The sequence below is a fragment of the Dioszegia hungarica genome (assembly GCF_025882075.1).
Source record: "Dioszegia hungarica strain PDD-24b-2 chromosome Unknown MKK02contig_7, whole genome shotgun sequence".
Classification (NCBI taxonomy): Eukaryota; Fungi; Basidiomycota; class Tremellomycetes; order Tremellales; family Bulleribasidiaceae; genus Dioszegia; species Dioszegia hungarica.
In genome coordinates this window covers 1,289,315-1,301,756 of record NW_026515769.1, presented here as the reverse complement: position 1 = coordinate 1,301,756, position 12,442 = coordinate 1,289,315, and the positions used below count along the sequence as shown (strand labels likewise).

Genomic DNA, 12,442 nt, shown 5'->3' with positions numbered 1-12,442 from the left:
TTGTCCTTGGTCTTCTTGGTGCAAGGCTCGGCGAAATTGCCGGCACCGAAATCTATAACGCCGCATAAGACCGACTGTTCACTCCGAGATTTGTAGAACTGTACAGTAGAGAACACTAAAATCTAGAACTCTAGAAACCCCCTACGGTGGGCATGCCTAGGTATAACGCAGTGTGTGGTCCATGCATATCAGAGAGCTCTATCCCCTTCTGCAGTAGGGCTACCCCGGGCCTGTCACGCTAAGGGCAGACACGTCCCCACGGCTTACAGCAAGGTCTCACCCAAAGCCGCGCGCGCAAGACTGCACCCTACCGCTACCGTCTCGTCCGCTGACATCGAGTCCTTCAAGGATGGGTTGACCTCCTGACGCTATGTGAGCTGGTGCTCGGCAATCGAGATTCGGCGCCTGCTAGCTCACCATAATGTCCAAAGCCACCAAGCAGCCTGTCTCTGCTACCGCCTCGGTGATGTAGTGTCCCTCTCGGAACGTCAGACCGCCTCTGACAGGTGTACCAGTACCTATGTCATCAGCTCCTGACACTATCATCAAAGAATAACACGCGAAGAGAAGCTTACTGGGCGCAACAGTCGGGTCCAGCGCATCCACATCAAAGCTCAGATGCAGTGGCATCTCCCTCCCACCCATCACATGGTCTAGCGCCATCTCCATCACCCTGCCGATTCCGTACTTGTCGACCTCGTGCATCGTAAAGCAGCGGATGCCGTTCTCGCGGAGCAGGCGTTTCTCGCCCTCGTCGACGTCGCGGAGACCAATGTACACGCTAAGAGCGATCAGCTTGTGCTTTGACGGAAACGCGTGAGAGCGGATTGTATGAGGCGTACATATCGGTCGGTCTGAGACAAGGCTTCATCCATGAGTTGAAGGGCGCGACGTCCGTCCCTGACAGACCGAGGAGGAAGGAGACGGGCAGGCCGTGTAGATTTCCAGAGGGAGTGGTTTCGGGGGTATTGATGTCGGCGTGTGCGTCCACCTGTACGATCAGCTTGTACGACTTGCAACAATTGGAGGCGTCGCAGTCAAGTAAGCTCACCCATATCAGCGCAGCATCGGGGTGGACCGACTTGGTACCCGCTACTGTTCCCATACCCTGCACAGTCAGCTTCGTCCAGAGCAGTACGTCACTCCAAACGGAATAACTGACCAGACTATGATCCCCTCCCAACGTGACAGGCAGCCACCCCTTCCCCACCGCATCCCCCACCCGTCCCATCAGCTTCCTGTTCACCTCACTGACCAGCCTCGGGTTCTTCATCCTTCCGATGGGCGCATCTCCCTCGGGTAGCGGCGGGGCGACTGCCTCACGGGGGTCTTCGGAAGGGTCGTATGAGACGCTCCAGCCGAGGGAAGTGAGCTGGGAAGGGAGTCCAGCTTGGATGAGACGATTAGGACCGAGCTCGACGCCTTTGCGGCCTTGACCGCCACTGCTAGTCAGCGAGAAGCGCAAAGGATGGTGGGATGACGCCGAGAGATGTAGCGAATGAGCCGGGAGGAAGCTTACTTGAATGGACATGGGATGATCTGTAGACCTCGTCAGCTTGATGCCTTCCCTATGATGTGGCGCCACGGTGACCTCGAGCTTACTGCAGCGGTATGTGGTTCGGAAAGGTATTTGTATCGATACGAAGGCCTCTTGACACCCGTTTCGGGGACAGCTAGCGTGCTGGTGCTGGACTGGCGCAGCTTGCTGCCTGAGCCTCGAAGGGCCTGCGAAATCGTCTGACGAGCTGAGGATGCCATTGTTTTTAGGCTGTCGGGTTATGTATGTCGGATGAGGTGAATGGGACAAGGTACAAAGCTGCGAGCTCCTCATACCTCCGTTTTGAATTTTGGCCGAGGTGACCAAGGTCCGAATTCCGAAACAGATCTAGGCGTTTCATCCATGACGTGTCGCCCAAAGAGGCTAATAGGGGGGGATCATCTGTGATCGCTTGTCCGTGCGTTGGGGAATGCACAGCAGCAGCCGCCGCATCCGGTCAGGCAGGTCAAGCTGCTGCTTCTTTTCGTCTTCCACGCATATCAGCAGCTCTGAACAGATCTACTACCCGTACTGACACGCGCGTACCCAAAGAGATCGATCTCTCCAGCAAAAATGTCACACCAAAACCCGTTCGACCCGCCCCAACCGCTCGATTCCAACCCCTTCTCCGACCCCTCCCGCTCCGGCGCATCCGCCAACCCCTTCCAACACGCCAACGACTCGGCCTTCTCCCTCGAATCGGCAGATACAGAGCGCGCGCCTGGCGGATCAAAGCCGGCGGGAGGTGCGGGGAACGCGTATGGCGGATACGGGTTTAGTACGGGCGCGTCGCAGGCGGAGAGCGGGACGGGCGGGAGAAGTCAGAAGGAGATTGAGCTGGAGAGGAGGGAGAGGGAGCTGAGGGAACGGGAGGATACGTTGAGGCAGAGAGAGGCGGCTGTGGGTGCTAAGGAGAACAATTGGCCGCCTTGTGAGTCTCAATTCAGCAAGGTCTGGGGCAAGTACAGTGGTGCGGTGGGCATGAGAGGGGAAGAAAGGAGGCTGTTGCTGTCCGCCCCTCCTTGATCTCGGCCTCGGTCCTACCTTCTGACCTTCTACTGACCGGCAGTCTTCCCGTTCATACACCACGACCTCACCCTCCTCCCCTCGGAACACAAGACCGTCGGGAAATTCCTCTACACCCAATGGCTCGCCCTCGCCGTAACACTCATCCTGAATCTCGTCGGATGTATCTTGCTCCTCATATCAGGCGCAGCAGAAGGAGGGTAAGCTGTGTCTGGAGTGCTTTTTGTTCCGAGACAGGCAAGCTGACAATGCAGAGCCGATATGGGCGCGAGCGTGATGTACGTCCCTGTCATTGGCGTACTATCGTTCGTCACGTGGTACAGACCTATATATCTGGGTCTATCGCGGACGGAGGGTAAAGCTATGGCGTTCTTCTTCTGTGAGTATTGAGTCAGCTGCCGAGAGCGAACGGATATCCTGCGTCGCGCGGCTAGCTGACGCATCAGATATCTACTTCTTATTTGCCGGTTTCCACCTATTATTCTCAATCTACATGGCCGTCGGTATCCCATGTACGCTTGCTCCCCCCTTGGACTGAGGCGCCGTGCTGACATGATATAGCCACGGGCTCGGCCGGGCTCATCAACACCATCGCCTCCTTTGCGCGCGGATCGATCGTAACGGGTATCTTCGGTGCGCTGGCTAGTGTAGGATGGGTTTTGCAAGCTGCAGCAGGAGGGATCTTGTACAAGCGGGTAAGCTCTCTCCTTCCCTTCCGCATCACTGGATCCCAAGGGCGATTGGTGTCGGACAGGGTCAGAGCTGATATTGCAGATCTGGGACTTCAAGAATGGGAATGGAGATATCAACTTTGCAGCTGCGTCCGATGCGTTCAAGTCGGCTTCGATTAAGACGATCATACTGCACCAAGGTCGGATCTAGGCCGGCGTGATGAGGGCAGAAGCTGGACGTGGAATTCACGGGGGAAGTGGACGTGCCGCTCGTACAGGTCGGCGAATATCTGGCAAACAGCTCGAGCAGCGTACGTCAAGCGATAAAGTATGCATCCCCTATCGAGAAAGAATCCTCCCTTTCAACTCTATGACTCTTCCCGTGTGTCGCTTGGTACCTTGCATCAACGTGATCTCGATCAGTTGGGCTCAATCAAAACGCTTATCGTACTCGAACGTGTCGTCAATGTACCCTGAGCCTGCGTAGCATATTCTGGCGAGATCGGTGTGGAAGGATATCATCAGAACCCTGGGTCATATCGGACGGTGTATTAGACTTGGGAAGATAGGTGTACAATGCAGTAACTAGTGTGAGGATGTATCTGACTGGAACTGCTCCTACTTATACAGGCCAGGATCTGTTGGCCGTCACCGGCCGTTGATCGTTAATAACGCCGTTAATGGTGCCACTCGCCACCCGTTCGTTTTGAGGAATGTGGATTCGCCACCCAGCTCCGAGCAACGAAAAACTCAGATTTCCAGCACTCAAGCCGACCAATGCGCGCTCGACTCATCGCGTACCCGAAATAAGCAGATACTTCGCAGCTTAGAAGTCATGCATGATAACAGTTCGTCTCGGACTTGGCATTAGGCATGGCCAGCCACATGGCGTCAGCGGGCAATCATCAACTCGTCTCCTCGACCGTATTGATCGGCCAATTCTACAAGTTCGACGGGGTGTGCCAATCCTTAGGCGGCCTGCCCGCCAGGTGCAAGACTGTCTCGGTCAGGACACCGCAGCCGTCCTCTGCGTTCGTCTATAGGACCATCAGCAATAGTCTAACGAGGAGGACGCCGCTTCGAGCCGCGAAGCCATGAAGCGATACTACGACCTGCTCTGGCGGACTTACGCAGAGGTGCGCCCACATCACCTTATTGCCGACCTCCGTTGCCTCCTTCTTCGTCGTTTCGAGGGGCACCTTGTCCATGCGCGTCACAGTACCACAAGGCCAGAGTCCAGTCAACTGCCGTGTAGTCTCCACAAGACTCTCCTGCGTGTCTTTCGTGTGAGCCATTCTGATGATGTATGCGAGTGATGTGTATGGAGGGTCAAAAGACTGATGTAATGTCTGTGCGGAGGATGATGAGCAATGTCAAGATTCGAGGGGAGGTTTCCACCTCCTTTTGGCCTCGGCCAAACAGGCCAGACCAGACTCTCCTTTGTAAGACCGCAATCTAGCCTGTCCGAGCTATATCGAGATGTATCAGCAGATTGCGCGTGGCCCACTCTGGCGAGATTCGGGTCAAAGGAGAACCCCAGATCCTCGGGTCATATCAGACAAGGGAAGCTCCATGGCATTCCACGGAGCGCCGCGCGGAGCAGTAGGCAGCGTACGTGAGAGTCGAATGTGGCGGACGGGGGTGACTAAAGGTCCCTAAGGCACAGCCCGGGGCATTGGGTTATGGGTACTAGAAGCAGACGAGGATCGCCTTGACAAGAATTGTGGTGAACGCAAAATAGGAGGGCACAGCGGTAGAAGCTCTCTTCGCTAGGCCGCCTCGTTCTGTCCGCAAGATCATCCCTTCCGCATTGCGCTGCCATCATCTGCTCGAAGGGCGAGCTCAGATGTCAGGTGGTCAATCAGGTAAGTTGTCTAGTATAATCTTCTGTCGCCTCGCAGATCGGGATCTGTCGGACTAAACGGGGATCATATCCGCTCAGATACTACCGCCGTCATGACCGTTATGCTACATCATTAGCCCCAGACCCTCACACAGCTCCGAGCTTGAACACTCACTCATCAACCTTCCCACCCAGAAACCTCAATCCCTCCTTCTCCGCCTCCACCTCAAACGGCGTCCTCCATCCCCTCTCCTTCTTCCCATCTTTACCCACGACCATCTCCTCGCCCGTACGCTGCATCGCCATCCGGCCATACCCTACCAGCGCATCAGCGAGGAGTCGGGCCCTCTCGGCCGCGCGGTCGGAAGGGGAGAGGTGGGTGTTGCTAGGGTGCGCGAGGAGGGCGGAGATGCGGGATGAGAGGGCGGAGAGGTGTGGTGCGGGTAGATTGTCGGAGAGGCCATCAGTCTAGACGTCAGCCTAAGTTATGATGGGGAGGGTGTGGTTGAAAGGCGTACGTAGATGATCACGACGTCTCCTGGTTCGAGGTCATACCGGAATCGGAAGCCATCTTCTGGTCTATCTTGCGCGAGACCGTCTGACTGACCGAGGGGCGCTTTAGTGAGTTGCAGCTGCAGGGTCAGCTACGCCACGTAGAGGAGGGTCGGGGCATAGGCAGAGCAAAGGTTGGACATACTGGGCAGTTGAAGTAATGTGTCTGAACAGGCGTAGTATACACCTCCTCATCTCTTCTCAGGATAGTCACTCCCGAGTCACCTAGACTAGTGATGATCAGCTTAGACCACGTAAGATACCATTGACAATTGCGCAAGAGCTGCTCACTTCACACCCCTCAGCTCCCCCGTCTCACCGAGACCGACCCCAACGCCCGTCCCGCTCCCCATCGCCACATTCTCATCCGCCAATACGCCCTCGAACCCCTTCTTGAGCAGGTCCCATGGTGCTGTACTTGGGCTATGTATGGCCGAGCGAGCATAGTGATACATTAAAGACTGGGCGAAGAGGGCTGGATCGGCTTGAGGGGCCCAGCCGCCTACGCCGTCCGAGAGGCAGAGATGGGTCTGAAAGTCAGCGAACGCTCGACGGAGACTCTTAGTGTCATCTCAGTAGACTGCTGGGAATGCCGTGCCCTATGGGTCCTTCTATGCTCTTCGTGATGAGGAGACGAGGAGATGAGATGGTTGGATATACGCACATACCCTCCCCCGTCTACCAGCCCAAAGAAATCCTCTCCGGCCCCCCACCTTCCCACTTCCTCCTGCATCTCCTCCGTCCATCCGCCTTCTACGCCCCCGACTAGCTCCCCTCTTCCCGCTCGCAGGCGCAGCATCTCATCTACCCATCTCCCGAGTGCTGAGGGCTGACGTGCGAAGCCTGAGGTTGGATAGGCAGATTTGGGCGGGACGAACGGCGGAGAGGATTTGGAGGCGTAAGAGAGGCCGAGGGAGTAGAGGAGGGGCGAAGGAGAGGGTGCATGTGAGAGAGGAGGTGGATGGAGGGTCTTTAGTAGGCGGGAGGTGGGGCGGACCATTGTGCACGAGTGAGATGGAAGAGATGCAGGAGATGACAAGTGGACAAGTGGACCTGAAATTTCTGGAATCTGGATATCTGAGACCGCCGATCGTCTCGCTCCTGTCCAGGCCAGCGCTAGGCGAGTATGGCGATGCTCTATATGCTTACATACATACTGAGATGTGATCTGCTAGCTACTATACACTATGATACCGGACTGCCTTCTCCCTCGCCCTCTTTTGGTCTCCCTCTCCTCAACCACGCCAAGCTCCCCGGAGACAAGAAGAAACTTGACGCTCTCCTGCTCCCCGTAACCGCGCCTACTTCCCCTTGACCCTCCGCTGGTCTCTCCCAGCTTTCTCCGAAGCCAGGTGGTGGAGGCGGATAGAACTCCATCGTATCTGGTAGTGGCTGCCTATCTCTCAGGAGGGAGAGGACGAGCGACATGCCTTTCCGAGCAGTCTCCGAGTTGACCTCGAATTTGCCGACTCCGTACGATTCGATCTTGGTCCGAAGCATAGATGACCAGCGGCCTCCGAGCTCCGAGCGGACCTCGGCGGTGGTGCGATGTATGGTGTTCCTGCCTATCAGCCAGGGCTCGGAATGCGTTCGGTCACACGACTCACCCTCTTGGACCAGCTTCCAATTGCCCTCCTTCCATGACGTGCATGAACTTTTTGTGATTCAGATTTCCCTGGTGGGACTCAAGCTTGGGTTCCCCATCCCGTCCGTCCCATCCTGGCGGATCCACCACGCTATCTTCCAGCACCCAGGCGTCCAGACCCCCGGCGGCACCAGAGATCGGCAACCAGCTCGTAGCCCATTTCGGCAATATGCCCCGCTTCAGAATGAGCCGCTGTGTATGCAGCCGCCCGGTCTCGGGGTGGACGTAGCGCGACAGTACGTCGACCGAAAGGACGTGCCGCGCGAAGGGGTTTGGGTAGCGAAGGAAGAAGGCTAGGATGGAGGTCGCTGGTGGGTCGGAGCTGCGTGTAAGCTTGCGCGCACATCAAGACCGACAGGAAGGTGGATAGACTCACTACTCATGCGTCTTGCGGTATACTTGTACCATAGCACATCATCCGCCGAGCCTGGAGTATGCCCGAGGAATGATGCGGAAATGAGCCCAGAATTCGCTTTGGAAGATGGCCAGTCCAGCTAAGAGCGTTGGATCTTTTCTCCAGAGAGCCCGATCGGTAAAAGCACTGCTATCCCGTGTCCGTATAGTCTTTTGCTGTACTGTTGGTCTGCTCAGGGCGAAGATATAGATATAGATGGTCAGACGAGCGATTTCAGCGCTGCACCAGATGGCCGAGGTACAGTATGACCTTAAAGTGGGGGGAAGACATAACTCAGCTGGGCACGGCTCGACCACAGCAAACGTGCACCAAACGTATGCTTTGCCTTCACCATCTACCCATCTACATCTACAACCCATCTAGCTCACATACATCCTGGCCAAACAGCCCCCTAGCTCGTACAATTACCCCACAAAAAACGTACATGCCACTCTCGCCAACTCTCAGTCCTCACATTACCAAAACAAGCCCCTATCTTACCGCCCAAGAAACGATTGATCAGCTACAAGATGATTTCCTCGACCTCGACATCTCGCTGCCCTCTTCCCGCGGGAATGAGCGGGCAGGGAAGCGCTCACCTCGGCTCTCAGCTGTCGGTGGTGGCGGTGGAAAGAAATTAGGGAAGAAGAAGGTCCGGTCGAGGGAAATCGCCGAGGGAGAATGGTAGGTCCATCCGCAGGCCGTGGGGAACCGAGCTGAAGAAGCAGCCACCTCTTGAAGCTCCCAGTCGATCTGCTGCAGGAACTTCTGGCGAGACTTCCGCCTAGATCCCTGTCAATCTTGTCCCAGACCTGCAAGGCGCTCAGGGGCGACCTGGAGGACGAGTCGATATGGCGCAGGAGCTACGTCCATCGGTTCCTCGGATCCGCCAATCCTGGAGAGGTCCAGGTGCTGGTCCAACCAAGTGGAGATGAAGGCCGTGGATGGCGCAAAGAATCTTTGGCAAGGGAGATGATGTTGGAGTAAGTCTGGTCCTGAGCCTTGTGCTGACTGTAGTCGCTGGACCGCCTCGAAAGCGAATTCGTGCATGCACCATCCACCCGTCGGTCTTATACATGCCCTGTCGCTCTCGTACCCCCCGCATGTACCTTCCACGTCCAAGTTGGTCGTCGGGAAGAACCAGACTCCAACCAAGTCTAGTCCAGCGCCCACACCCTCGGACGACTCACCAGGAACGCCCAAATTGACCCATCGGCAGAAGTACGAAGCGCTACTCGCGGCTACGACCCGACCGGCGCCCTATGTGCTCTCTGCTGGTCTAGCTGCTGGCGGAGTAGTACGGAGTGACCCGCTCAACGGAAAGGTCACCAAGGGATACTGGGGCCCAGGCCGGGATGCCAACTTCCACCTCCGGCCCCATCTCGACCAATTGTCACCTCCGACCGCGGTCCATCTACCTGCTCGGCGTCAGACGGCGGTCTTATGGGGCCTGTTGACGGGCACGGTCGTCCATACGACGATGGGCATGAAGTCCCATGCGTCTCAAGGCGGGCGGGCGAGCTCGACCAACGTCTTTTCGGCGGTGGACGATGCGCACGAGGGCGAGATCCGATGTGTGTGGGCGGAAGAAGGGGAGGATGCGCATTGGGTCACGAGTGGGGAAGACGGGCGCGTCAAGTTTTGGCGTGTGACGGCTGCTCAGCCAAGGACTGGACCGGGAAAGAAGGCGGTGAGCGGGGAGACGGCGGGAAGCATGGAGTGTGTCTTTACTTCCCGCCCGCCTATCGGACCCCTCGAGAATCGCTCGGACGCTACTAAGCTGCGGACGACGCAGCGGCCTGACCCGGTCGTGCTCGCTCGGTGTCACGCCGCTACGGGGACGGTGTGCGGGGTCACGGAGGATGGGGATTTGCGGGTCTGGTTTGGGGTGGAGGAGGCAATGACCGAGGTCAGGGTGGATGTCGGCTCCTCGGAAGATGGTCCCGTCAAGCGCTTGGAGCTGGACATGCTTGATCAGCGGAACGCGGCGCTGCTGGTGCACCATCACCTCTCAGACGTCGTATCTCGCTGGGACGTCTGCATCGACGGTACGGTCAAGCGGACGGACTTTGCTAGTGGGGCAGCCATCACCGCCCTGCATGTCGCCCTGCATCCTTCTGCGCCGATCGCAACCCCGTCCCCGCCCAACACTGTCGGTACTGACGATATACCGCTGCTCTCCCCTACTGCTACGCCGCCCCCCATAGACCTCAATAAGCACCAATTCGGCCGGTACGTCATCACCGGAGACGAGAACGGTATCGTTTCCATCTTCGGCTGGGACACTGTTGGCGACCTGGAGACCATCCGGCCGATCCGGTCTTGGGAGGCTGCGAATCACAAGATCACCGCTATCGATGCTAGCTCCTCTTTGGTAGCTATAGGCAGGTACGTTTATTCCAGCTGCGCTAGCTCGAACGAAGCTGATACTTCAGCTGCGCAGGCTACATCAACATCTACGATCCCCTATCTCCCGACCCCACCCCTCTTCGCTCATTCCACGCCAACCACCTCTCTGTCGCCGACCGCGCTATAGCCGGCTCGACGCAATTCGAAGCGCTGTATTATACCCCGAACCAGATCATCCTGGAGCACGACCTCGTCGTGGCTAGTATCGGCCGGAAGGTCTTCTACTGGCGCGCCGGATCGGGAAAGAAGAGAGAGGCAGGGAGTAAAGGGAGAGGAAGGGGTGGGGGGACGACTGGTGGAGGTGGGAGAGCAGTCGGTATGTCCTCTTTTGTTGATAATAGGGCTGAGCTGATTCGAAGATATGCGCTCTGCACACCAAGATGCCGAAGAGGATCACCTGGCCCTCCGGCATGATGTCACGCCCACGCCGAACCGGCTCCAGACGAGGCAGAATAATATGTTGGAGAATATGGGGCTGGAGGACCCGGACGACGCTGTGCAGTACGCGATGATGCTTTCGATGGAAGAGGCAAATGCGTCTGGCAGCGGGATCGGATCGGGATCGGCAAGGGGAGTGGGGTATGGAGCAGGGGGAGGTCCGATGGATGACGAGGATGAAGAGGGGGGAGTGGAGAGCGATGGTGAAGCGGAAGCGCTGGAGGCGGTGCGGAAGTTGGAGGAGGCGGAGAGGAAGGAGAGGGAGGAGGTGTTGGAGGTGGTCAGGCGGGCGGAGATGAGGGGCGAGTAGACCTGCTATTTGGCTAGATCTATGCGGGGACCGCCATTGAAATTGCGCATTGAGTCGCTATCGGCCCGTAGAGCCTGGCCTACGAGGTGCACTAGCCTCTCCAGTAACGACCGCTCTCGAGATGATCATATGATCTTTTGGCTGGGACTTGAAGGAGCATGAAATTTGCTTCCGGCCGTCAAGCGAAATCTCGCCGCAGATGCAAGGTCCAACTCTCTTTCACCCATACTTTCACCATCCTTCTTCCTACCAGATCACCTCTAGACCCACGCACCATGGCGAGCTTCTTCCGCACCATCGTCCGCGCCGGTCCATCCCGACCTACCGCCCTCTTCGCCCGCGCGTTCACCGCCCCCTCACTCCCCACATTCCAAGAAACCCCCTCCACCCCCTCCGTTCCCTCGACCCCCACCCATGCATCCCCCACCTCCATCTACCCTCCAAGCCCATACACCATGGAGTCCTCCAAGCCCAATCCTCTCCCCTCACCCATCCGTCTTCCCCGGGGAGCAGCAGCACGCATCGCCCGCCCTCGATCCCCTACCGACACCGCCGAGGACCTCAGCAATGACGGCTGGTGGGCTGCCCAGTCGGTCTCGGGGCCCAAAGAGGCGCATGTGGGGAATCAGTACTCTGGTCGCTCGATCAAGGTGTACTCGAACGATGTGATGCTTCCGATAAGGCGGTTGAGCGGGTTGTTGGCGAGGACGGGCGTGAAGAAGTATGTGAGGAGGTCGGAGTTTTACGAAAAGCCGAGTGAGAGGAAGAGGAGGTTAGGAACGGAGAGACATAGGAGGAGGTTCCAGGAGATGGTGAGTCACAGAGTCTACATCTTTTGGGGAGGTCACACGAGCGGGGACATGTCGATGGGGATATAGTAGACCAGAGGACCTCTTGGGGACAAAGCTGATCTCTATAGGTACGGGAGAAGGTGCAGACTGTGCAGATGATCCGTAACCGAGGGTAGAGGGGGATTATGGATATAGTACATCTAGCCGCTGCATGTATGCAGCCTATCGAACAGCCCGTATCACTCGATCCACCGATGCTATCAGCTCACCGGGCCATCCCACCGCTCAAGGGAACAAGTTTGCGCTCGACCTGTTGGCTTTACAGGGGATCACAGCTAGTCAGATGTTGTACTGCACATGTTGTGAGTTGTCCTCCGTCCCGACAGAGCACATGAACCAAAATGCGATCAAAGGGACCAAAAGGCCTGCTCCCACGACCCGGCCGGCAAAAGAGAATTGAATAGAACGACTCCTGTGAGATTCGAACTCACGCCTCTTTCGAGAAATCCTCTTCTGCTTATAGCAAGGATTCACCTTAACCACTCGGTCAAAGAGCCATGAATTTGTGTTCCATAAAAATTGAGCTTTTTGCAGGAATATATAAAGATCAAGTCTGGGGAAGCAGACAAAAAGCACTACTCCCCGCGCTCGGATGATCGCCTTATACGGTTGCCCAAATCGATACGATCCTTTGATGCTCTCCTTTCAGTCATCTCTGTCATGACGACCAACCGGCCTGTACGCGTCTGCGAGTCCGGTGAACAGAGCGCCCGTGCCGCGTCCGCGTACGTCATATAGGCGTCCTTCTCGCACACACCCGCCCTCG

At 57.1% G+C, this 12,442-nt stretch overlaps 6 protein-coding genes and 1 non-coding gene across 7 annotated transcripts; 3 read left to right on the top strand and 4 right to left on the bottom strand.

Annotated features, from left to right (window-relative positions):
* Nucleotides 1–263: 263 nt before the first annotated feature.
* MKK02DRAFT_43616 (putative arginase) lies at nucleotides 264–1,758 on the bottom strand (the record flags this gene model as incomplete). Its single annotated transcript, XM_053092526.1, has 8 exons — nucleotides 264–368; nucleotides 418–518; nucleotides 576–781; nucleotides 843–991; nucleotides 1,052–1,108; nucleotides 1,163–1,442; nucleotides 1,520–1,539; nucleotides 1,603–1,758. The coding sequence occupies 8 exons, from the start codon at nucleotides 1,756–1,758 to the stop codon at nucleotides 264–266; spliced, it is 1,074 nt and encodes a 357-aa protein (XP_052947467.1).
* Nucleotides 1,759–2,110: 352 nt separating this feature from the next.
* On the top strand, nucleotides 2,111–3,445 carry MKK02DRAFT_43615 (scamp family-domain-containing protein; the record flags this gene model as incomplete). Its single annotated transcript, XM_053092525.1, has 6 exons — nucleotides 2,111–2,468; nucleotides 2,607–2,763; nucleotides 2,818–2,942; nucleotides 3,010–3,075; nucleotides 3,125–3,258; nucleotides 3,338–3,445. The coding sequence occupies 6 exons, from the start codon at nucleotides 2,111–2,113 to the stop codon at nucleotides 3,443–3,445; spliced, it is 948 nt and encodes a 315-aa protein (XP_052947466.1).
* Nucleotides 3,446–5,162: 1,717 nt separating this feature from the next.
* MKK02DRAFT_43614 (phosphatase 2C-like domain-containing protein) lies at nucleotides 5,163–6,629 on the bottom strand (the record flags this gene model as incomplete). The annotated part of the gene is made up of 6 exons (XM_053092524.1): nucleotides 5,163–5,202; nucleotides 5,253–5,545; nucleotides 5,596–5,709; nucleotides 5,775–5,859; nucleotides 5,921–6,159; nucleotides 6,294–6,629. 6 exons carry the CDS (start codon nucleotides 6,627–6,629, stop codon nucleotides 5,163–5,165), a joined length of 1,107 nt encoding a protein of 368 aa, XP_052947465.1.
* Nucleotides 6,630–6,814: 185 nt separating this feature from the next.
* On the bottom strand, nucleotides 6,815–7,682 carry MKK02DRAFT_36518 (PRELI-like family-domain-containing protein; the record flags this gene model as incomplete). Its single annotated transcript, XM_053089438.1, has 3 exons — nucleotides 6,815–7,190; nucleotides 7,237–7,596; nucleotides 7,651–7,682. The coding sequence occupies 3 exons, from the start codon at nucleotides 7,680–7,682 to the stop codon at nucleotides 6,815–6,817; spliced, it is 768 nt and encodes a 255-aa protein (XP_052947464.1).
* Nucleotides 7,683–8,113: 431 nt separating this feature from the next.
* Nucleotides 8,114–10,825, top strand: MKK02DRAFT_43612 (uncharacterized protein; the record flags this gene model as incomplete). The annotated part of the gene is made up of 5 exons (XM_053092523.1): nucleotides 8,114–8,352; nucleotides 8,397–8,651; nucleotides 8,686–10,056; nucleotides 10,104–10,393; nucleotides 10,437–10,825. 5 exons carry the CDS (start codon nucleotides 8,114–8,116, stop codon nucleotides 10,823–10,825), a joined length of 2,544 nt encoding a protein of 847 aa, XP_052947463.1.
* A 275-nt stretch (nucleotides 10,826–11,100) lies between these two features.
* Nucleotides 11,101–11,792, top strand: MKK02DRAFT_43611 (uncharacterized protein; the record flags this gene model as incomplete). Its single annotated transcript, XM_053092522.1, has 2 exons — nucleotides 11,101–11,637; nucleotides 11,745–11,792. The coding sequence occupies 2 exons, from the start codon at nucleotides 11,101–11,103 to the stop codon at nucleotides 11,790–11,792; spliced, it is 585 nt and encodes a 194-aa protein (XP_052947462.1).
* A 290-nt stretch (nucleotides 11,793–12,082) lies between these two features.
* On the bottom strand, nucleotides 12,083–12,173 carry MKK02DRAFT_t44. The gene has a single exon. It is a non-coding gene; the product is annotated as a tRNA-Ser (tRNA).
* Nucleotides 12,174–12,442: the final 269 nt, after the last annotated feature.